This window comes from Eulemur rufifrons, chromosome 7 (assembly GCF_041146395.1).
Source record: "Eulemur rufifrons isolate Redbay chromosome 7, OSU_ERuf_1, whole genome shotgun sequence".
Lineage (NCBI taxonomy): Eukaryota > Metazoa > Chordata > Mammalia > Primates > Lemuridae > Eulemur > Eulemur rufifrons.
Window position 1 is genome coordinate 62,586,421 of NC_090989.1, and position 24,951 is coordinate 62,611,371.

The 24,951-nt window shown below is 44.7% G+C and overlaps 2 protein-coding genes across 2 annotated transcripts in view; one reads left to right on the forward strand and one right to left on the reverse strand.

Annotated features, from left to right (window-relative positions):
* CD80 (CD80 molecule) overlaps positions 1 to 16,717 on the reverse strand; it is a 30,728-nt gene extending 14,011 nt beyond the window's left edge. Inside the window, exons 1-2 of the mRNA XM_069471973.1 lie at positions 16,704 to 16,717; positions 14,948 to 15,140 (exon numbers count right to left, since the gene is read on the reverse strand). Of these exons, the coding sequence (XP_069328074.1) occupies positions 14,948 to 15,140; positions 16,704 to 16,717 (207 nt within the window). The remainder of the gene's footprint in view (positions 1 to 14,947; positions 15,141 to 16,703) is intronic.
* Positions 15,849 to 23,362, forward strand: ADPRH (ADP-ribosylarginine hydrolase). The gene is made up of 4 exons (XM_069472668.1): positions 15,849 to 15,862; positions 17,041 to 17,374; positions 19,631 to 19,991; positions 20,804 to 23,362. Exons 2-4 carry the CDS (start codon positions 17,062 to 17,064, stop codon positions 21,204 to 21,206), a joined length of 1,077 nt encoding a protein of 358 aa, XP_069328769.1. The 5' UTR covers positions 15,849 to 15,862; positions 17,041 to 17,061; the 3' UTR covers positions 21,207 to 23,362.
* The last annotated feature ends 1,589 nt before the right edge of the window (positions 23,363 to 24,951 follow it).

Sequence of the window (24,951 nt, forward strand, 5' to 3'; positions counted from 1 at the left end):
TCCAACTGCCCTGGCGTAGAGGATTCTCCACTGATGTTTACAAAACACGCTGATGAGAGATTGGATAGTGTTCCTGGCTCTCCAAAGGTTGTGGATTTATTTTCACAACCTGAAAAAGAAAAAAATACAAGTCATCCAGGAAGGAAGGCCTGCCTACTGTGGGTTGTAAACTCCCGAGTTGCCTGCCTAAAATAAGCTGGGGACCTTAACCTGAGCGACTTGTCAGCCAGGGTGTGACCCTGAGGAAAAGCAAGTCAGGGACCCCTGTGAGGAGGTGGTGACCCTGCCTTGTGCTGTTCTGAGAACCAACCATAGCGCTTCCATGAAACGACTCTCTGCTAAATAGGTGTGGTTATGACTTTGTTAGAAACACACAGAACTAGAAGAACCCTCAATATCACTAGCCCACCCATGAAAGTCCAGATTCTCTTCTGAACATACCGAGAAATGCAGAGGAACCCGCAAGGGTGTCCTTCGTCTGAGGCAGTACTTAAGTTATGAAACAACTTCTTTCCTAACATAGTAACACAGGAAAAAAAGTATCTCAATTATTAAACACCACTACTCAACATGTCATAAAGGAGTAGAAGTTCTCAATCAACACAAAAATCTGTCGGTAAAAAGGGAGGAAAACCAAAGACACACTGTAAATGTTACTTATGTAAATCATTTACTGTAAAATGAAGAGGCTGGGGGTTTTTTCCCAGTAAATATATCAAAATTGGGAAATGAAAATGATTGCTGTGCCCCACTGTCACCCTCTCGGGCTGAAGCCATAGACAGAGTTCAATGCTGCCCAGAAGATGCTTGGATCTATCTCCTCTTTGGGGACCACCCTGAAGCTAGTGTTCCAGCCACCCCAGATTTTCTTACTAGCCACAGTCTGTTTTTATCAAGATTAAGTTGAAGAGACTTATTAACCAGAATTTCACTGACTAGAGAAACTCAGATTTGGCCCACAAAAATAATATTTGCTACCATCTAGGAAATTTAAAAATAATGGGCCATCTCATGGTGATTCTCCAAATGTGTTGGGAAGCCAGAGCCTCCCATGGAAATGAAACCCCAGAGCCTCCTTGGAGGGCAAGGATTCGTCCTGGAGGTAGTGGTGATGCTATGTTTGTTTAAAAATCAGTCAGGCTGCTGGTACCTAGTTCTCCCAAGCTGCCCCATAGTAAGATAATAGTAAATGTACTTACCAATGAAGAAAAATTCCACTCTTTCTTTTGTATTAAAAATCAGGGGCCCCACTTCTGAGATGTTCTCTTCGTGCTGTCTTCAAAATAATAGCAAATCACTCGGTTCTTTGGGTGAGCTATCAAAGAGGTGCTGTTGCTACCTTCCAACTTCCTGTTACTTGCCGGAGGATTTGACCTCACGCAGCAGCAGAAACAGTCAACTGGGGGCCGGGCAGGGTGTGGTCTAGGGTTTGAGGAAGCTCCCTTGCGGCTCCTTTCTACCCCTGCCTCCCTAGAGGGTGTGGCGGGGCCAATCACTGGGCCTCACACACACTGAACACCGAGGGCCCCAGGCAGCCTGGGCGGAGGCAAGAAAGATGCCCCAGGAGAGGCTGGGGCAGCCGCTGGCCTTGCTGGGTGGTGGGGTGAGCTTCAGGGGCTGGCTGTTTCTGTGCTGGTCCCAAGTTCTGTTTTAGCACCCGGAGTTACTCCTCCTGAGTCACTGTCAGGCCACTGCAGGAGTGGGCCATTGACCCCCTATGTAGGGGAGACTTTCTGGAGAGTGCTCGTCTCACAAGACCACCCTCAACTGCACTGTCACCCTTCCACCCCACCATGTTCACAGGATGGGCGCCACATAGCCACGTTGGACAGTGAATTCCAGTCACCCAGCTGTGGTTGAGTGCACTTCAAGTGAGCACGATGAAAGCACCGAGGGGTGGGATGGGGAAGACTGTAGTACCTCCCAGCACCCATTTCCAAGCAGCCTTCCCCCCATGCAGCCCTATGTAGAATCCTGGAGCACCCATGGGCAAGCAGCTGACCCACGCTGACCCAGGCTATGCAGGCGGAAACTCAGAGCACCCTGTGCGGGCCTGCACTTTTCACAGGCTGCCTCTGGCCCTGCCCAGGGCTTCTCTGTTGTCTTGGCATGGGACACCTTGGAAAGTTCCGCACTCAAGCATGCTCAACCCCGGCATGTGGGGAAGTCAGGGCCCACGGGGCTACTTTTGACCACTGGGCGCCAGAGGCTGATGCATAACTGCTTCTCCCTGCGTCTCCCCAGTGGAGAGTTCTGAGAGACATTTTCTCAGGCTCCCCAGAAGGTCTTAGTGGGATTGAGCACCAGTGGCCTTTAGCAGCCGTCACCCCATAGGGCTTCCTTGTTCTGGCTTGCTCCTTCCCTGTCTCCCTTTCCCTGTCCTGTCCCACTGGACTCATGTTTCCAGATAAACTTGCTCAAGCCTTTGTCTCTAGCTTTGCTTTCCGGAGAACCCAGGCTAAGATAGCAGGGCTACTTGGTATAGTAGAGATACAACAGTTGTTCTTCTAAAATAAATGTGTAGAAGTAGAAAGGTGAATCAACTTAGAGAAAAACAATGACAGTAGACATGGTATATGAATGTGGCAAACATTGTGAATATGGTACAGAAATGTCTGAAATATTCATCTGAGCCTATTAGAAAATAAACTTTCCTAGCAAAAATCACAGTGTAAGCTGCTATCCATCCTTTAGTTTTCAGTGTTATCGAAGGCATCGAGAGCCTTTAAATAAAAAGCTGACCGGGAAGGATGAAAGCATGAGGCCCCCAAGTGTCCATCTGATGGGGAGAGTAAAATCACCCTAAAAGAAGAGAAGGAAAGAATAAAGGCTTTTTCCACTTCGTGGTTGTGCTTAGGCTCTGATCATGCCTGTGGTGTGGCAAACAGTTCCTCTCTAGAGGGAATATGTCCCAAGGCTCAGCTAATGCTGCCACTGAAAAATCGCTGGTTGTGCTTGGGACAAATGTTATGCACGGAGTGAGTGGCGGCTCAGACCATGAGATCTGATAGCTACAGCGCTAAAGCATCGGTCCTCCTAGCACCCAGCGCGCATGCGCAACCATGCGGGGCAAGACAGGCTCTTCAAACTGAGGTACTTGTATCCCCGAGGAGACTTTCAAAGGGTACGTGGGCAACTGGTAGATTTAAGAGAATCAATTTCTAGATTTTCACTTTATTCTTTCTTAAAACTTGCATGGGAAGGACCTTGACCTTCACCGTATTTAAAAAGAAAGGCATACCCCTCACCCACCCTGAATCTGACTGTGGTGCAATGCTCCAGAAAGTAAAAATCTCAAATAAATAAATAAATAAATAAAATAAAAAAGGAGGACAGTTTGAAATACTGGTGCCTCAATTAACATTGCCTCCTTAAACTGAGACAGTGTAAGCCCAAGGTATGGCCCGTGTCCCTCCTGTCTTGTTCGTGTTTCTATTCGGTAGAAACGTGGCATTAGAGACAGGTGTACGGCAGTGGGGTGGCAGGACTGGCAGCAGCTTTTATTCAGTGAACTTGCTTTTCTACTTCCTGTGTGTTGTTAAAGATGCCATCCTTCCCATGGCAGCCAGAAAGAGAGCACAGAGCTTGGGTGAGTAAGACTGACTGCAGTGACAGCTTGCTTCATCCCAGCAACAAGTTAGGCAGGGCTTGGTGGGTGACTGCTGTGTCCACCTGAGATCTGCAATACCCCAGCTTTGGAAATCATGCAGGCAAGACTTGCAAGGACAGGACCCCACTGCATCATTTCACCCTCTCCATTCGGAGAAGGGGCTTTGTGAGCACCCTCCTGCCCCTGTGTCAGGTTCTGGGTCTCAGACGCATATTTTGAATAATTACAGGGAGGAAGGAGGTGAGGACGTCCACCTTACCTCTAATAGATCAACATTACATTTTCAAGTAAAAGGCATATACATCAGTGGTAAGTTTGTGCTTTACATTTTCTCGAACATTTATTCAGATCTTAGATTTTACTCAGTACATCTAAGAATGATATAATTTTTTTTAAATGATAATTTTACAATATGTTGGAAATTATGTCCTGTGCAGGTATTTAAAGTAATATAAAATTACAGATGTCACTTTAAAAATGAGCAAAGAAATACATAGTTTTATAAATTTCATGTGGGGATATATGAGTAAAAATTTTGAAAGCCACAAGACACCCTCACATTTTAAGAGTCCCAGTAAAATCCTAACCTGCCTCGGAGAAAAAACATATTAAACGACCTTTTGCCATTAGCACCTTGATGTGACTTAATCAGAGAGACTGGGAGGAAAGGGACCAGATAGGTACTTTTTACTAGTTTCCCCCTTCCTGACTGCAAAATACAGAAGGCTTCTCTTCCAAGGTTATGCATTAATGGGATGTGTTTAATCTCTCTTCCTCCTTAAAATAATAGTTAAAAAAAAAAATTTTTAAAGGTATATCCACAATTAAAATGAGACTAGGAACGTGATCTGCGGACCAAAGATTTCTGGAGTAAATATCTAGAGACTGACTGGAAGGTGGACGGAGGTGATGGCTGAGGCAGAGAATCCATATTACTAGAAGGAAAACCCAGTCAGGGGTTACAGGAGTTTGCTCTGAGGAGCAAGCCTGGGATTGGAGAGGAACAGAGCAGGGATGACTGCTTCTCAGTGTAAGTTCTTCGGCACCACTTGATTTTTAAATCCATCTATAGTTTTACTTTATTAAAAACAAAAGGAATTCTTTTTAATGTTTTTATGTGAAAAATTAAAATTATAAATTTATGAGAGAATATTTTTATAACTCTACGGTGAGAGAGAAAGACACAAACCCTGGAAGCCACACACACAGAAAAAAGATACACAGGCCGGGCGCGGTGGCTCACGCCTGTAATCCTAGCACTCTGGGAGGCCGAGGTGGGCGGATCGTTTGAGCTCAGGAGTTCGAGACCAGCCTGAGCAAGAGCGAGACCTCATCTCTACTAAAAATAGAAAGAAATTATATGGACAGCTAAAAATATATATAGAAAAAATTAGCCGGGCATGGTGGTGCATGCCTGTAGTCCCAGCTACTCGGGAGGCTGAGACAGGAGGATCGCTTGAGCCCAGGAGTTTGAGGTTGCTGTGAGCTAGGCTGACGCCACGGCACTCACTCTAGTCTGGGCAACAGAGTGAGACTCTGTCTCAAAAAAAAAAAAAAAAAAGATATACAGATTTGACTTTATAAAAATTAAAAATATTTACACGATGAAAGACACCATAAATGAAATTAAGACAGTCATAGACTGTCTGTAGTGGGCCCTACAGGAAGGGGTGTCTGGGACCCAAGGGACAGGCAGCTTTGCTACTCAGGAAGCTCGGGGTAGGGGTGGAGGAGCTGGTGAGAACCCCACAGGGAAGGCCTCACTCTCTGCTTTGCCTCTGAATAGGATGATGTCTGTGGAAATGATGGTTCAATTTCTTCTCTTTTGACCTTGAAGCTGTTTTACTTCCCCATGCCAATAAAGCCAAGCTGAGCTCAAACTTTCTAACCTCCCTTCTGATGTCCATAGGGAGGGTTGGGCTGGATCCTGGCAGTGGCCTTGGAATCCCTGTAAGTTTTGCTGTTTGCACAGTGAGTTCCCAGGGTCCAAGGTGCCGGACAGCCTCGCTGCTGGGAAAACCCCTTTCCCACAGTAGGCTCCCTGTTGCCGAGGAAACAAAACCCATTATTGCATTGACAAAAATTTTGGGGGAAATTTTGTTTTTCCTTTCCTTTTCTTTCTTTCTTTTCTCTTTTCTGCTTTTCATTTCTTTCTTTCTTTTTTTTTTTTTTTCTTTTTTATTTCAGACAGGATCTTGCCCTGTCACCTGGGCCAGAGTGAAGTGGCATCATCATAGCTCACTGCAACCTTAAATGCCTGGGCTCAGGCAATCCTCCTGCCTTAGCCTCCCTAGTAGCTGGGACTACAGGTGTACACCACTGCGACCAACTAATTTCTCTATTTTTTGTGGATTTGCTCAGGCTGGTCTCGAACTCCTAGCTCAATTGATCCTCCTGCCTCAGCCTCCCAAAGTGCTAGGATTACAGCCATGAGCCACTGCACAGGGCCTGTTTTTCCTTTTCTAATAATATGCCTCTCCCATGGGGTCTGGAAGTTCATTTTTGGACATGGCTGCAGTCTCAGCAGGGAAGTGTCACAGAAAGCTCTCTGATCACTGTTTCAAGACAATTTACCAACATGCCCACCCAGCGATCAGCACTCTGGTTTCTGCCATGGACTGTGGAGGGTTGAAATGCTGCCCTGGCTTCTTTCCCTGCTTTACTCTGCCCCGTCTATAAGGCCTGCACCCTACATCGGGTGGCCAGACCTAGGCTGAAGGCCACAGTGCTCCCTAGTAGTGAAACTGTCTGCTAATGGGGGCGTAAAACGTCATCAGAATGAGAACGGTCACCTCTTCCTCTTAACAGGCTGTCACACTCTTTCTGGTTCTTTGAGATGGAAATTACCGAAGTGCTTGCAATGAAAGGAGAAGTGGCCATTGAGCACTAAGCCTTGTTCAGACTGAGGGCCCTCTTCATGTTGCCCACTGCCCGTTCTCCCTCCCATGCTCGGCACTGTGCCCTCCCTGCCTGCGACTCCTGACACACCAACCCTCAACTTCCTGCACTTCCTTTCCCCACTCTGTCTGCCCATCCAAACATCTTTCTTCCTTAAAGGACCAGACCTAATGCTACTTCCTCAAGAAGCTTTCCTGACTCTTCTGATCTCCATCTGCTCTTTCTCTTCTCTCAGCTCCTAGCGTCTGTGCCACTCATTTGACACATCAGTCCAAGTCCCCCAAAATTTACTGAATGTCTACCATGGAGCTATGTCGAGCACAGGGGAGGCAAATATGACTTGAGCGGGAGAGATAAGAACAAGGTGGACAGATCCTAAGAAAACAAGCAAGCAATAGCAGAAAAAGACCAAGGCAACCAGCTGAATATAGGTCTTCAGCACGGCAAAAATGCCAACAAAATATTGTGAGATATGAGTTGAAATATAACATACCATGGCCAGGAATTATCTTCGTGGATTCTTTCTACATGCGCCCAGATTCTCACTGAAATAATACATTCAATTTTAAACTACATGTAGAAAATGGAGAGGATCCTGAAAAAAGTGACAAGGAGTAATAAAAAAAAGATGCTAAACTGGGCAACTCAGAGAATAGAGAAATGGAGAGCTGAGATTTTTGTAGACTGGCCAAGTGGTTTTGAGGTGTTTGGTAATGATGCTTCATTGCTTTGAGGTGTTTCTGTTTCTTTGTTTCAGCTAGTAATGGACGTAAATGCTCTCCATGCCTGTGGATGACCAAACTGGAGAAAATAATCTACATTAAAGCACGAGAAATTTGTGTTGTGTTTAAGAAAGAATTTTTTTTGTGCTGAAACCAGAAAGGGCAACTTTCAAACAAGGTTGCAGAGTTTCACTGTCTGATGCTTTTGAGAAAAGAAGAGACAAACCCTGTGTCCAGGAGAGTTGAGACTTCTCTGCCTGAGAATGAGGGACCACAGTGGAATCCTGGCTCATCCTCAATTTCCATGATTCTGGGATCCGTGCTGTTCAGAGTCACTGCCATTGGCAACTGCCCCCAACCCTGCCATGTTGCCCACCAAAACCACTCACAAAGTTACAAAAGTCACTCTTTTCAGTTTCCTGTTTCATTTTCCCTGTCCCTTGAGAAACGGAGAAAGGAGCCAATGATCAGGCAGCAGGAGAAGCCAGAGCTGATCTTGGTACTTTCTAAATGGGACAGTATGGCTTGAATGAACTAAAGCTGGAGGGTCACTCCTACCTCCTTCCTCCCCCTGCCCTGCCCTTCCCCCTTTTCCTTCTTCTTTTTGCAAATTTTTCTGAAAAGTGAACCAGACATTTCCCATGTGTTTCTTATTAACAATGTAATATAAAAATGATCTTTTAACAAAAGGTCATAGTTTCTAGGTTTCAGAAGAGGAATTCTGTTCTGTTCATAAAATTAAAGACAAATCTCATGGCTTGATGGAAAGGGGAAGTTCCCCTTCACTAACTTTCCAGAAAGGCAACACTTAATGCTTACCTTGCAGGGGCACATCTAGGACTGTTTGAATACGAGAAGGAATTTGGCCACTTGAAGGCTCTGCAAAAGGGCCTGATATTTACAAGAACCACATCTCAAAGAAGAGAATTTGATAGCATGAAGCAGCACTCTGAGACTGATCTCTCCGGAGCCTTGAACTGACTTCTCCAGGGCCACCAGAGGAGGTTGAGTGACTTGGCCAATGGCCCCAGACACAGGTAGGAAACCTGCCTAACCTGCCTGCCATTTTGGAAGCATTGGTTGTCCTTTATTTAGATACCCCACCCTACGCTTCGGGAGTTCTCTCCGAATAGCAGTTTCAGGAATGAATGCCAGAGACCAAGGGAGAAGGGACAGATACCACATCAGAGGGAGAAGGGGTGGGCTGGAAAGGCAAAAGCGACTCAATGTTCCCTGATTAAATTTTTCTTTACCCCTGTGTCAAGGACTCTTATCGTGATGGAAAAGAGAGCAGATTCAAGTAGGTTAGCCCAGGCTGACTCCAATGGCAGGACTATGGGGCAGAGTCTGTGTGAAAGAAAAATCGCTTCAGTAAGGCTCCCCAAGTGTTTGGTTTAGGGAGTAGTTAGGTTCACTTCCTGGAAATTGTATTTCCACCCACCGAGAGTCCAGCGGGCAGTGGAGTCCCTTAGGGTGGGGCTGTGGGCAGGAGCATGGAAGGTCCGTTGCAAACCCTGGGAGCTGGCCAGCTGAGCTTCCCTTCCTGCTGGAAATTCCAACAAAACCAGGAGAAAGGGAGCAGTAGAGGTCACCGACTAGGAAGTATACCGAAGAAGATTTGACAGTGGCTCTCCAGATCAAAGGTTGGGAAGCCCTGACCTCTAGCACCAAGCTACCACATGGCGGGAGGGGAGGCAGCAACATGGACTTCCCTCGAGTCTCTTTCTGTTCCACTGAGAAGGGCAGAAGTCACTCCTGGGTTTTTAAAGACAAATCTGTATCCGCTTATCTCTTCACCTCTCCACATCCCCACCTCCTGCTATATTTGATTACTGCCTGCTTACTAGAATTACAGTACCTATCTTAGATTTTTCTTTAAATACTACTTTTAGACTGTCATCAAGTTGAGGCTTAAGCCTCTTTCAGGGAGGGTAAGGAATATTTTAAAAATGAGACTCTTTATGAGTTCATATCTTCAATGAAATCAATGTTTAGTCAATCATGCCATTTTGAGTTTTTGCTAAGTGGCAGTAGAGGGAATGGAAGTCCTGGCTGGACCTCAGAGAGTCTGTGTTCCAGGCCTGCTTCCCTCTATTTGTGTAACTGAGTGTCACACTCTCAGTAACTGTCTTCACAGACCTTGGCTTCCTCACTGGAAAATGATGGGTTATGCAAATGGCATTAACATTTTGTGATTTAAACTTTCTTTCTTTCTTTTTTTTTTGAGACAGAGTCTTGCTGTCTCCCCCTGGCTAGAGTGCAGTGGTGTCATCATAGCTCACTGCAACTTTAAACTCCTGAACTAAGCAATTCTCCTGCCTTGGCTTCCTGAGTAGCTGGGACTATATATAGATGTGCCACGACGCCCCCGGCTAGTTTTTCTATTTTTAGTAGAGAAGGGGGTCTTGCTCTTGCTCAGGCTGGTCTCAAACTCCTGACCTCAAGCCATCCTCTGGCCTCAGCCTCCCAGAGTGCTAGGATTACAGGCCTGAGCCACCACACCAGGCCTGTAATTTAAACTTTGATCTATGTATATATGTATTCTATTATTTTAAAAAATGAACTTAGAACTAGTGTCCAGAAAGCTTATTTTCCTTGATCAGCTGATCTTCTGGATGCCTTCTCTGAACACCCTGACTGAGCTGATAGTGTCTCTTTCATATTTGCCATCCCTGTACCTTGAACACTCAGCCTTTTCATGCTTCTCGTGTCATCATACTCTACAAAGTCTCCTCCATTAGTGTGCTCTTTGCCATACCTCTCTAGATGCACACAGCACCCAGCAAGGCTCCTGGCACATTTTAGATGCTATATTAGTCAGGGTTCTCCAGAGAAACAGAACCCACACACACACACACACATACACACACACACAAAACACACACAACACACAACACACACACACACATCCGGAGAGAAAGAGAAATTTACTTTCAGGAATTGGCTTACACGGTGGTGGAAGCTGGCAAGTTCGAAATCTACAGGGTAGGCCAGCAGGCTGGAGACCCACAGAAGAGCTGCTGTTGTAGCTCGAGTCCAAAGGCAGAGTCTGCTGGCTGAATTCCTCTTCCTCAGGGGAGTTGAGTTGTTTTTTCTATTAAGGCCTTCAACTGATTGAATGAGGCCCACCCACATTAGGGAGAGTAATCTGCTTTACTCAAAATCTACTGATTTAAGTGTTAATCCCAGCTAAAAAAAAAAACACCTTCATAGAAACATCTGGAATAATGTTTGAGCAGCTATCTGGGTACTGTGGCCTAGCTAAGTTGACACAAAATTAAGCATCACAGATGCTAAGTGTTCTTGAATTGAACTGACAATACAGGATATGCGGGTGGTTGCTTTGCTTTCCTATTGTCCTGTACTAGCTTTCTTCTGTTTTCTTCGTTTTTTCCCCCCATTATAATAAGTGTATATAAAGGTCCAAAACATCCTGTGGTATGTTTTTCTTTAAATCTTTTTGTTTTTTATCTGCCAGAGAGTCTAAGGGGCCCTATCTATTAACCATTTCCTGTTAACTCCTTTTATTTTTTCAGACTTTTTTTTTAGCTCTCATTATTTAACTAGGCAGTCATGATTACATGTATGTGTCACAATCCATTTAGGCCCACAAAGTGGCAAAGAGATGTTTAATCTCTGCTCTTTTGGTTATCTGTGCTTCTGTTTTTCTTTGTTGAAACAGTCTGGCCATGGTGTGGTGGGAGAGCAATTGAGCACCAGGACCCAAGACTTTTTTGTATCAAACTGGAAGGGAATTTATTCTAGAAGTATTATCTTATCTGAGCATTTGGAATCCATTGTACTAATACTATTACTACAAATGACACAGAGAAATGCTTACAATGTGAAACTAAGTGGTTTTTTAAAAGGACCTAAAATTGTATATACGAAATGATCCATTTTTTTTTCAAAAAGCATGTGCATAAAATGGACCGTAAGTATATACAACCTGAGTGGTGGATTGTGGATGGTTTCTATTTTTTCTATGCTTTCTAAAATTTCTTTATACACATAATATATAAAAATTCTTATTGTAAAAGTTAAAAATTTCCTTTCATCTCTCCCTGAAAACTCACCCATTTCCTTCCTGAGAGATAATTGTAATCATTATTAACAATTTGACATGTATCTTTCCAGTCATTTACACACACATATGTGCATATGTGCACACATGTACAGCTTTTTCATGAGCATAAATAAGACCATACATATTCATCATTTTAAAATTTGATATTTTAACTTAAGTGTCTCTAAGCTCTTTCCATTTGAGCACCTCTTTGTCTACATCATGGTTTTAAACAGCTCCATAGTTTTTCCATAGATAGTTCCACCATAACTTAGGGAGAGGAGACTAATATTCCAATTCTCTGCCATTAGAAACAGTTCTGTGAAGAACGTCCAGAAACCTTTATTTTCATGAACATGTGTGCATATTCCTTCAGGAGAAACTTCTAGAAGTTTTCTCAACATTTCAACTGGAAAGCATGCATTACTTTTATCATCAAAAAGACATGTTACTGTACTTGTCTCCAAACGCTTCAAGTCTTATATATTAAATATGTACAGCTTTTATATACAAATCACACTTCAATAAATATTTTTAACATATCAGTAACCTAAAATCAGATCACTTGGTTGAGTCTACTCTGTGAGAGCAGGGACTGTCATGTCAGACCCTAGCATATATTTAGTATACAGTAGGTGTCTAATGTCTGCAGAATATATATATATATATTTATATATATCATTCCTGTACATCATAAAACTCTTAAGAACAGTACCATTTTTCCTGCTTTGCAGATGAAGTGGCTGAACCATCTCAGAGATCAGGCCTGAGTCCTACAAGTTTGTTTCTCAGCAAGAGTTTCAACATAGCAATTGATTCTGTATCAGTGAGTAGTGAAGATGCCTATGATGTGTCTTCCTTAATAAAACAGGGGACAAGGAGCTAAGTCTTCAACATATTTGCCATCCCAACATCTATACTAATGGCTAGCACCTAGTAAAATGCCAAATACTTATTTGTTCTTGGCAGAACAACATTCACTATTTCCTTTGCAAACAAAACCCTGATTTTTGTGTAAGTATCTACCTCTTAGGGAAGATGTTCTATCCTTGATCAAAGGGAAACTCATCATAATCCAATTTGCCTGCCAGTGACTGGTTTAGTCCTCTGGGGCATCTTTGAGAACAGTTTCTTCATCCTTGAAAGAAGACACTTGCTTTTTCCACTAGACATTGTCTATAACCGTAACTGTGATTTGGTAGTAGTTTAAAAAGTCAGCCTCAGGATAAAAGTAACACTATCCCTACTGAGGAGAGTGGAGCCAAAAGATGGGAGGAACCGGGTATTTTAAAAAAATTTTTTTCGTAGAGACAGGGTCTTGCTATGTTGCCCAGGCTGGTCTTGGACTTCTGGTCTCAAGCAGTCTTCCCAGTTTAGCCTCCCAAAGTGTTCAGATTACAGGACCTAGAACCTGGTCTGTGATGATTGTATTGAGCTGCCGAGTTAACCCTGAGGACTTCTTACCTCTAGAGATTTTGTTACATAAGATAATGTGTCATTATTTAAGCCTGGTGAGTATGTAGGTATTTTTGGGGTAGGGGAAAGTGATGATTATTTGCAGTTTCTTGGAGCTGGAAGCATGCTAATTTATAAATTATCCTTTTGGTATGCAAGACCATCTCTTTGATGCCCAAAAAATAATTTTCAATTTTAATTAAGGAAAAAGGATGTCAGTAGGTGTTAACTACTGTGGAAAGATGTTAACATGGCTCATGTTGTGTGATGGAGATGAGAACTGGGGATATAGAGAGACAACTGGGCTGGTAGTAATTTTTTATTGCATAATTACTACATTGATAAGCACTGTGCTTAAATTTTTACATTAATTGTTTCGTGTAATCCTCAAACCACCTCTATGAAGTAGGTACTATTATTTTCCCTACTTTACAACAGTAGAAAGTGAAGCTTAGCAAGATGAAAGGACTTGTCCAAAGTCTCTCACTTACCCAAGTGTTGTTGCTTAGGATTGAAACCAGGTAGCATGGATGTGTCATGAGTCTATGCTACGGTGGCAAGGTTCATAGGCACCATAAAGTAAAAAGCAAACTAATTGCTAACAACCTCAGTTATTCTTTATATTTAAGCCAAAGAAAAACTTTCCCCATGGATTCTTACAGAAAAAGCACTGTATAATGAAAGGGAGAATGACCCAAAGGACAGATTTCACACAGAGGCTATGTGGGAGCAATAAGGCTGGTTTATTCACCCGGGTGCTGGTGGGCCGAGTCAGAAAAGAGAGTCAGCACAGAATGGAGTTTTTATAAAAGGGGACAGCTGACCCCTTCCTACCTGCCCTGTTCAGTTCTTTGTTTCTGGGCCAAAGTGGCAGGTGAAGAGTGGCAGAGGATGGTGGGCAGAACAGCTCTTTGTAGTAAATTCTTCTTCAAACAACCAACTCCTACAACCTGTTACCCCAGTCACATCCATCCTCTGCTCTGGTGTCGTCCTTATCCAGGGAGCTAGGGAGGGATAGCCTTCGTCTCTATCTGGGAGGGAGGGGGGAGGAATGCTGGCTGCAGCCGTCTGCCAGATCTACAAAGTCCAGGGACTCCCCAGACTCCTGCGGCTATTGTTTTACAAGCCTAAGTTTTGCATTAACCACATTCTGTCCTATACATACTTTGCAGGTTCCCACTCGGAACAAACCTAACATGTAATACGAACAATATCCTCAACAGACCTGTTAAGCTGAAACAGTGTAGAGTTTTACAGGGAGGCTTATTACTTGAAATGTCCCTCATTAGGGAACTTTCTTTGACTATATCCTCAAAGGTTGAAAACCTTTGATGATGAACTTGATTTTTGTAAACACTCAAAAATCACTTAGGCTAGGGTTGGAGATGGAGGTGGGGATTCCCTGGGAAAGGACACGGGAACGTTTTGAAGTAACGAAAATATTCTGTTTGTTGATTATGGTTACCCAGGTGTGTGTGTGTGTGAAACTTACTGAACAGCAAACCAAATGAGTATAATTTCATTACATGGAAATTATGTATCAATCTTTTAAGAAAAGCTCTCAGGCCAAGTCTAGTCATTACAGCAAGAACGATAGGCATAGAAAATTAAAATTTTTGAAGAAGTATATAGAATCCTTGCATATGGTAATTCTAATTCGCTTTAAAAGTGGCATTATGAATGTATGTAGACAAAAATACTCTTAGATTTTCTTTGCTTTTATTTATAATCAGGACGAAAAAAATCTATACTTCTGCCAAACAAGTGACATAAGTGTAAGTTAACTAATTTAATCCTCACAATCACTCTAAGAGGTAGACACCATTATCCCATTTTATGGATGAGGGGCCCAGAACCCGGGCCAGGGCGGCGCCCTCAGTACCCTCTTCAAGCTTTCGGGCGCGCCGCGTTCACCATAGCCCTGGGAAAGTCGGCATGAAGAAAGGCCAAGGCGTCAGCCCCGGACCCCACGCAAGTCACTGACCACAGCCAGACGAGAGCCGAGTTCCCGGAACTGCCGCACTGCGCGACGTCAGGCTTTTCCCAGGGCCCTCCAGCTCCCTGGTGGCGGCGACGCAGGTTCCGTCCGCCCCCAGTGGGTCGCAGAAGGGCGCGACGGTGCCAGGAAGCCGCTTGCAAAGCCCCGAGACTCGCTCAAACTCAGCTCGGCCAAGCTCAAGGTGAGGGGGCGCTCACCCGCGGTCCAGCCAACCTGGCGCGGTCCCGGAAGGCGGCGACACCGCTCTGTCCTCGCTCGCGCGCGCTCCGCTCCCGGAGGCCACCAAGTCCGCCCGCCGCCGCCCGCTCCTCCCCGGGGGTGACCGGCCCCCCAGCTTTCCCAGGCCCCAGCGCGTGCGGGGCGGTCAGGATTTCCCGGAGAGGCGGGGCGCTGTGCAAACCCAGTGTGTGTGCAGGTTAACATCTCCCCCAGCCCCCAGAGCAGGGGACTGTCCGGAAGCAGCTGACTAAACTTCACTTTTGAATGTAGAGTTCGGGTAGGGGGATGTGACCTGTGCAAGTTCACAGGAGTTCAAGGAATGACAGCGTCCAGAAAGCCCGAGGCCAGCGCACTACGTGCGGAAGTTAAAAGGAATTTGCAACAGGAAAAGATGCTGGTCTTCTTCCCCCACCCTCGCTTGCAACTCACAAACACACCCAGTGGGGTGGAGCCATCAGGAGTTACAGACAGGACGCCCAGGACGTTGGGAGGGGGGTTCAAAGTTAGTCCTCAGAGGCCAACTCTGCTTAGTCTCTAAAAATCTCAGCGCAGGAGCGGACCTCAGGTAGCATCTTCATCTCCTTCCCCGCCCTCCAGTATAGCTCCTGGATGTCTGCAGTCACCCGACTCATTGTCCACAGAGTCAGGTCTAGTAGCCCAGAACTCCAGTGCCTCCCTAGACCTCGTGTATAAGTAATAAAATATGTAAATAACGTTTTACAAATAGCCTTTGTGAGCTCAGAAGCTCAGCATGATCAGCAGCTGGGTGTTGGCAAGCTCAATCCATCTTTGTCGCTCCCCCCTTCTCCAGGTGCTTGCCAGCCTGCACCGCCTGGCCCACAGCAGAGCCGCTGCAGGACTCCAGGGAGCCTCGGACTTTAAACAGGGCTTGGGTAAGTGGACGGGAGGAAGGGCGACGGGGTGGGCAAAGAGCTTGAGCTGAGGGGAGAATGAACTAGTCCACCGGCCCTTATAAACGTGTTGGCCTGGCTGGCCTTGAACCTGAAATCCACAGGGAAGGGACACCCCAGGGAATTGGCTGAGGGAGGGCGCCTACAGCACTTCACCTGGGATTTAATTCATGGTGGGTATGTTAGCAGAGATCTTGATACTCTAGAAGCCCACCATTTAGGAGAAAAACGAAATGTGAATATTGCTGTTGAAGGGAAAGTTGTGGGGAGAAAGTATTCTAGTACAGTAATAGAAAACCCTTTTCCCCTAGTTGTGTATGACTAATAGCAACAATAACAAAAATAGTGCTTACTATGTGCCAAGCACTGTTCTAAGTGCTTTATGAAAATTAATTCACTTCCTCCTCTCAACAAATCCAGTGGTTGTTACTTTTTTTTTTTTATCAGTACTATTTTACACCTGTGGAGGCTGAGGCACCAAGAGGTTGCCCACGGTAAGCAGGTGCAGCTGAGGCAGAGTGGTGTAACACCAAGCACCCTGGTCTGGCTGCAATCAGGGGATTTGGGTGCCAGGATTTCCACTTTCTGGTTGTGGAAACTTAGCTTCTCTGAGCCTCAGTTTTCTTATCTGGGAAATGCACAGTGTACTCCCTCCTTGGAGAGGCAATGAATGTGCAGGCACTTTATGAACTGTGCATTGTGATACTAACAGAAAGTGTTATTATTTAAGTAAAACCTTGCACTTCCAAGGCCAAATCTCAACTAAAAAGAGAAAATGATGAGCTGGGTTGGACATGCAGAATTTAATGCGGTTACCCCTCACCAAGGGGCAAACATACAGTCTTAGCTAAAATCACAGGGTTTGGAGTCACATTCCTGTATTGGAATCCCAGGCCTGCCACTCATTAGCTCTGTGACCTGAGACAAGTCACTAAACATTTTTGAAACTGTTTTATCGCTATGATCCTCCATTTACTCATACGTAAGACAGGCCTAAGAATACATTCCTCATAGAGCACTTATGAGGATTAGATGACATGCACCTAATACAATGCCTACAAGTAGTAAGTGCTCAATAAAATGTAGATGGGGCTTTGGGTTTTTTTTCTGATTCTTCTTCCTCCTCATGCCCCTTCATGTGTCTTAATTGCCCCCCAAAGACAGCCTCTCTGGAACCCAGCATGTGTGGGGGACTGATGGAGAGGTATGTGGCTGCCATGGTGCTGAGTGCGGCTGGAGATGCCTTGGGGTACTATAATGAGAAGTGGGAGTTCCTCCGGGATGGGGAGAAGATACACCAGCAGTTGGCCCAGCTGGGCGGCTTGGACGCCCTGGACGTGAGAAGGTGGAGAGTGAGCGATGACACGGTGATGCACCTGGCCACAGCGGAAGCCCTCCTGGAAGCCGGGGAAGCCCCAGACTTGGCTCGACTGTATTCTCTCCTTGCTAAGCATTACCAAGACTGCATGGAAGACATGGATGGCAGGGCACCAGGTGAGCCAGCCAGAGGGAGGGCAGGGAGGGTGGAGAATAAAACTGGCCCAAAGAAATCATTAAGAATGTCAGTGGAGATTTAAATATCAGGGAGACAGTAGTGTTTGTAATTGTGATAAAAATGGAAACAACCTAAATGTCTCATAATTTACTTAATTATGGTGACACATTTGCAATCATTTAAAATTATGCAGGGTGACTGTAGTAAGTAATAATGTATATTTGAAAATAAGTAAATTTCAAATGTCTCAGCACAAAAAATGATAAGTGGGGTGACAGATGTGTTAATTAACGTGATTTAATCATTCTATATATATACATATATCAAATCCTCTCATTGTATGCCATAAATGTACCCCATACAATTATGATTTGTCAATGACAATAAAATTAAAGTAAATGAAATTATGCAGATGAATACTGATATAGAAAGGTATTATATATTTAGTGAAAAAAATAGGACACAAAACAGTATATATAGTATGAACCCACTGTTCTTTAAAAGAATAGATGTGCATCTCTGTATTGGGAGAGATCTGGAAGAATATACACAAAGATAATAATTATGTCTGGGTGATGGGTTCTTATTTAAATGTTATTTATTTGTATTTTCTATGTTTTCTGTAATGAACAAATATAAAAAAGATATTTTGTTTTCTTTTTAAATAACAATGGAAAAGATCTTGTAGAAACTCCTCTTCTGATCCCAGGGCTGTCCACAAGTGGTTCTTGCCCACTTTGGGAACTTGTAGCCACTTGGGCCAACAGGTGATTTTCCTCTTTCTCTGGCCCCCCTGACGTGCCTGTCCTCCTGTTTTAGTCTTCTAGGGCTAACAACAAAATACCATCAGGTGGCTTAAACAAGAGGGATTTATTTCTCATAGTTCTGGAAGACCATGCAAGTCAAGCTGTTGGGGTTTGGTTTCTTCTTAGGCCCCTCTTCTTGGCTTGCAGATGGCCACCTTCTCTCTGGGTCCTCACATGGCCTTTCCTCTGTGCGCATGCATCCCTGGTATCTCTCTCTGTGTCCACATTCCTCTTCTTGTAAGGTCACCAGTCAGATTGGCTTAGGGCCCACCCTAAAGGCCACATTTTAGCTTAATCACCCTTTAAAGGCCCTATCTCCAAATCGATGTGTTAAGGTGGGTGTGAAGGCTACAGCATATGAATTTAGGAGACAGAATTCAGCCCATAGTACTACCTTATGAAAAGCTCTTCACCAGCATACCCAGTATCCTCTGGTGACCCCAAGAACGGGCCTTAGAAGCCAATCTCTGTTCACTCTAAGTATCTGATAGCTCATCAGTTTGGCAAGCAGAAAGTTTTCTTTGCCTGTGCCATCCATGAACGTTGTTGTGAATGAACTGACCAATAAGGGAACTATAATACCACACTCCACAGTATGTTGCTGCCATTGTTTGGCACCTGTACAGATTCACAGCTGCCTGGTAAGATAGGTCAATGGGACAAACCTGCTTACACACTGTCAGGTAGGGGACAGCCAAGGCCCAGTAGTTCAGTGGCTCATCCAAGGGCACATTGCTCCCCCGAATCCACTGCTCCTCATCTGAGCCCAGGGCTTCACTCTAGAATTTGTGGCCTCTTTGTGATGATACTCAGGAGCTCCGCTTGTCAGGTTCTTGTTGGACTCCTTAAGGCAGGGGTCCCCAACCTAGGGTGAATTGTATAATTATTTAGTTATATATTATAATGTAATAATAGTAGAAATAAAGTACACAATAAATGTAATGCACTTGAACCATCCCCAAACCATTTGCTACCTCCTCAGTCTATGGAAAAATTGTCTTCCATGAAAACAGTCCCCAGTGCCAAAAAGGCTGGGGACCTCTGCCTTAAGGGCTTGGGCTTTGGAGTGTGATGAATTTTACCTGGCCGCTGACTAGCTGCTTATGTGATTTTGAGCAAATTTCCTAAACTCTGAGCCTTACTTTATTTATTTATTTTAAAAAAGAGAATAATATGTTATACCTACTTTTTTGACATGTTGTGATATCTCAGTAATAACTGGTAATGATTCCAGGGGTCCTACATGAGTCTGCTGCTTTCGCTAGCGCTGTCATGCTTAGGGTGGTATATAAGGTAAGGCACGTTGCTGAGTCTGGCGACATTCGTCATCATATTTTTCTGGCTTTCCCTTTCCATCAAAGAAGCTTGGAGACAGTTTAGTTCTTTCTTCCCCCTGGGGCCTTTGCTTTGGTTACACTGACCTTGGTGCCCTGCCCGACTCTTCCCCAGGCGGCGCCTCCGTGCAGAATGCCATGCTGCTGAAGCCAGATGAGGCCGATGGCTGGAGGATTCCCTTCAACGGCCATGAGGGTGGCTGCGGAGCTGCCATGCGGGCCATGTGCATCGGTCTCAGGTTCCCTCACCCCAGGCAGCTGGACATGCTGATCCAAGTGAGCATTGAGAGCGGGCGAATGACCCACCACCACCCCACGGGCTACCTGGGGGCCCTTGCATCTGCCCTTTTTACAGCCTATGCCGTGACTGGCAAACCACCTAGGCAGTGGGGAAAAGGGCTGATGGAGGTGCTACCAGAGGCTAAGAAGTACATTGTCCAATCGGGCTACTTTGTGGAGGAAAATCTTCAACACTGGTGAGTCTGTAGGAGCATGCACCTGCCAGAACATGGTTAAATCTGTGTGTGCACACACCCCTGCACATGTATGTCTAGGATTCAGAGATTGTGGTTCTCGCCACCCAGTCCCCTCCCTGCCCACCTGCCAAAGATTTCAAGTTCCTTTCCAGCAATGGTTGTCACAAAGTAGTCAAGTATAATAAATACCTCAATGAGCAGCGCAGCTACATTGCCTTCCTCTTACGTAGGAATCCTGTCCTGTGTTCCAGCTCTCTGTAGTTTTTGTGGCTGTTCTATGCTGAGATGAACTTTCATGCTTATTTCCTATTTTCCTAGAACTTGCTTTTTCTGTGTCGTTTTGACGCATAAATACTATTTTCAAATCCTCGATTAAAATGCCAGAGAGAGGTTTTTCCACTAACTAATTAATAAGTGGTAAGGCCATGCCTTCCCCTTTTTGTGAGTTCACTTCACATTCTCTTTCTTAGAATAAAGAAGGCTTTCTGCTGAAGTCACCCATGGTCATGCTGTCCTGAAGTTCCCCCTCGAAAGGTGACATGACATTATTGTCAACGCAGGACAAACAAACCTTTATTTCCTACTCTTTAACTTCATATTTGTCTTCTTTGTTCAGCGACAAGGTCTCTGCCTTGTTTATGTAGATCCTTAGTAAAAATTTATTGAATGAATCATACTTAGAGATAATCTTGATTTTTATATAGTTTATATATTAGCACAAAAAGTTGACGTTATCTTGGAATTTCCTCTGTTTGCACATCTATCTGGTGCTTTTCTTTATGGCTTTTTACTTTATTTTTTCCTTCCTACAGGTCCTACTTCCAAAACCAATGGGAAAAGTACCTAAAACTTAGAGGGATTTTGGATGGCAAATCAGCCCCTACCTTCCCCAAGCCCTTCGATGTGAAGGAGAGGGATCAGTTCTACCTGTCCGTGAGCTACTCTGGCTGGGGTGGCAGCAGTGGGCACGATGCCCCCATGATTGCCTATGACGCCGTCCTTGCTGCAGGAGACTCCTGGAAGGAGCTTGCCCACCGAGCCTTCTTCCACGGTGGAGACAGCGATTCGACAGCCGCCATTGCTGGCTGCTGGTGGGGAGTTATGTATGGTTTTAAAGGAGTGAGTCCCCCCAACTATGAGAAACTGGAATACAGAAACCGGCTGGAAGAGACAGCTAGGGCTTTATATTCTCTTGGTCAAGGGAAGACACTGTAATTACCCTTTAGGGAGATGTGATGTTCATTTCTAGTGGTTTCTTCTTTTGAGTATTCCCATTTATGCTCTGTTTCTTTTCACTTTTTCCACCAAAGAGTCTTAGCCTTGTACTCAGGAAATTTTGAGATAACAAGTCCCTGGGGCACCTTAATCTCAATCTTTTCATATTTATCCCATTCTCCCTGAATCTGTCCCTCTTCTTATATTGAAGAGTCTTTTATCTCAGTTGATGGGGTCAGTAACTCCCAAGACAGAAATCCCAAAACCTCATATTTGAGTCTTCATTTTCATCATGTAATTGTTCTAAAGGTTTTTTTCTGTTTGTCTTAGGTTTTAGGGACAGGAAACCAGCAGCCTTAAGGCCACATGTGGCCTTCTAGGTCCTTAAGTGTGGCCTTCGGACTGAATCTAAATTTTATAGAACAAATCCTTTTATTAAAAGGGGTGCAGCAGAGAACAGTGAAGCTTTGCTTGCCTCCTTTGGTGCATAGAAAAAGAACAATCTGGAAATCCTAGGGCTTCAGATTCTCTGGTGGGTTCTCTGACAATGTGGACTCTGAGACAAGGATTTGAGTGCAAGTAGTTTGTCTGGGACATGATTCCAGGGACTACTGGTAGGAGAAAGGGGAAGTGAGACCAATCAGGGAAGGGAGCTTTAGTGAGGGTTTCCACTGTGGGCATTTGGGACTCGGTCCATCTGGATCCCCTGCTTAAGGCAATTCTCAGAGTAGTCCCATCCGAAGGGCAAGCAAACCAGCTTCCATCTGTCATTGGTTGAGGACCACTCCCAGGGATGCTACCTCCCTGGTACTTCTTGGTTTGCCTTTTGTGCAAGCCAAACCTGAATGTCTTCAGGTAAAGAGTCAGAGATGCTTGCAGTAGCAAGCTGCAAGGTGCATGGGAACAGTGAGGGGTATATGTGGGGTCCTAACAGCATCTACTAGACTATTCTACCTCCCAAATATATTTGAAAACTATCGCCTCTTTTATCTTCACGCACTGAGTATTTTCAACTGGATTTTTGCAAGCCACACTGCCCTTGTCTGGCGAGGTGCTACTCCTAGCTGCCCCCAGTACTTTCCTCGTCAGGGCACCTGACACGTTACCAATTTTGTTATTGTTTATTTTCTTGTCTGTAATCGCCTCTGGACAGAATCTGGCATGGTGCCTGGGCACGCAATAGGCACTTCATCAGTATGTATGCAATAGTTGTCATTAACTCGCCTCCTGTCTGGTGACTCCCTCATTACTCTCCAGAGTTATCTTTACAAATGACAAATCAACCATGCTGGACTTTGAATCATGTTCCCATGAATACATCATCCCCTTTCTTCATTTCTTAATGCTCTTCCCTCTCCTTTTCCCCTTTTCCACCTGGTAAATTCATCCTCATCCTTCAAGACCCAGCTCAGGTAGAACTTCCTGGGTGAAACCTGCTTTGACTGTTCAGGCACTTGGCCATCTTCTAACTGTACCCATGGCCTTCTGCCCCAGCCCTGTCACCACCCTGATCCTATTGTGTGGTGATCGTTTGTCTTCTGGGTCAATCTGAGGTGCACTCTGCCCAGCAGACATCCAACTCAGAAATGAGATGCCATCGTCACCTTCATGTGGTCACTCTAGTCTCAGCCATAGGCCTGCTCTCATTTGGCTTATCGTCAGGCAGTAAGGAAGAACACTCCCTTCCTTCCCCTTTCCAGAAAACCCAGAACTATGACTCGCACAATTTTTCCTTCAGATCCCTGGTTTTCAGCAAGGGGAAGTGGGGAAGGGAGGTCTGATTACAGCTGCCTCCTAGTTAGTCCTACAGGGATTTACTTTTCCAAGTCCTTCAGTCTCTTTAGGACATGGCGTGTGTGGGGGGTGAGGGAGGCTCTGGTGTAAGGCTTTAGCTACAGTTGTACAGAAGAGGAAAAGCTCTTTAGAGACCCCATTATACTTGCTTTGTCAATTCTCACTCTTCATCACAGGCACACTTCAAAAACAGTTTAGATTTTCACACTCCTTTTTATCAAACCTCAAAACCTCCTCCTCAGACTTCACTCTCAACTGGTGGCCTTGCTTCCTTGTCTGTGTGTTTGTGTGTGTGAGAGAGAGGAGGGAGGATGACAGTGATGGGGAAAGGAGACAAGCTTAATTATGTGCATAATGTTAGAGTAAATCAATAAAGATGGTGTGATACACAGTATGAGTTTGTCATGCTTATCAGGTTAATATATGTGTACGGAAAAGCGGAATAGGTCATATGTGACATTTCAGGAATTGCTGGTACTTTTTTGAGCTGCTTTGTGATGGGGTTTCATTTGCTTTCTTTCTTATCCAAGATTGCTAGATGTCTAGAAGTCTTGGCAATATTTATTTATTTATTTCTCTATCTATCTATTTATTTATGAGACAGAGTCTCATTCTGTCACCCTGGTTAGAATGGTTAAGGACACGGGGTCATTCAGATAAGGATGGGGGCAGCCTGCCATCATTTTTTTTTCATCTTTCAAGTTTGGGGTTGGGAAGAGTGACACCCAGGGAGTAGGGGAGGCTATTTCCATTTGGGGAAGGAGAAAGAAAAGGAAGAAGAGAGTGTTGCCATGTATCAGACATTTCACGACAACCCATTAATAGATGAAGAAATTGGGCTCAGAGAGATTGCTGTCTATCTAAAGTCACACAGCTAGAATGAGATGGAGCTGGGGTTTAAACTAGGTCTGTTTGTCCTATAAAAGGAGAAAATCAAACCAAAGTGCTTTTCCAGCTCTCACACACCATTCAACACAATGCTTCTGACACCCAGGTGTGAGAGTTGTTTCCCCCCACACCAGGCAAGTCTCTAGCAGACACCAGCTGGTTGTCCTCTAATTTAATTCAATTCTGACGCTATCAGATCCCACAAGTTAAAGTCTCAGTCCTGCAAGACTTTCCCCCATTTCAGGTGCCATTCATATGTCACAGATTGTGACCTGTGCTTCTGACCAGCTGGCTGTAAATCAGGGTTCCTACGACCCCCTCCTCAGTTGCTATTAATTTGCTAGAGCAGCTCACAGAACTAAGGGAAATATTTCTTTTTACTGATTTATTATAAAGGATGTCACAAAGGATGCAGATGAACAGCCAGATGGAAGAGATGCATGGGGCAAGCCATGTGGAAAGCGGCGCAGAGTTTCCACATTCTCCAAGCCTGCCACCCTCCAGGCACCTCCATGTGTTCAGTTCTCCAAACCAGGTCCTTTTGGGTTTTTATGGAGGCTTATTATATAGGCATGATTAATCGATTACATCATTGGGCATTGGTGATCAACTAAGCCTTTAGCCCCTTTTCCTTCCCTGGAGGTCAGGGGGCGGGGGTAGGAAGAAAGTTCCAAACTTCAAATTACGTGGCCGGTTCCCCTGGTAACCAGCTCCATCCTGAGGCTGTCCAGGGACCCATCACTAGAAGAAGAGATGCCCCTATCACCCAGGAAATTCCAAGGGTTTCAGGAGCTCTGTGTCAGACACTCCTATCACTCAGGAAACTACAAAAATCTTACAAGCTCTGTGTCAGGAACTGGGGGCAAAGACCAAATATTGGAACAAAAGATCCTCCCAGCAACCCTATCTACTAGGATTTTAGGAGCTCTGTGCCAGGAACTGGGACAGAGACCAAATATATATTTCTTATTATATCACAATACCACAGTCTCCCAAACCTTTTTCTTTGCAGACACTCTACCACACTCTGTTAGCTCCAAGTGTTAGAAAATCATTTCTTAGA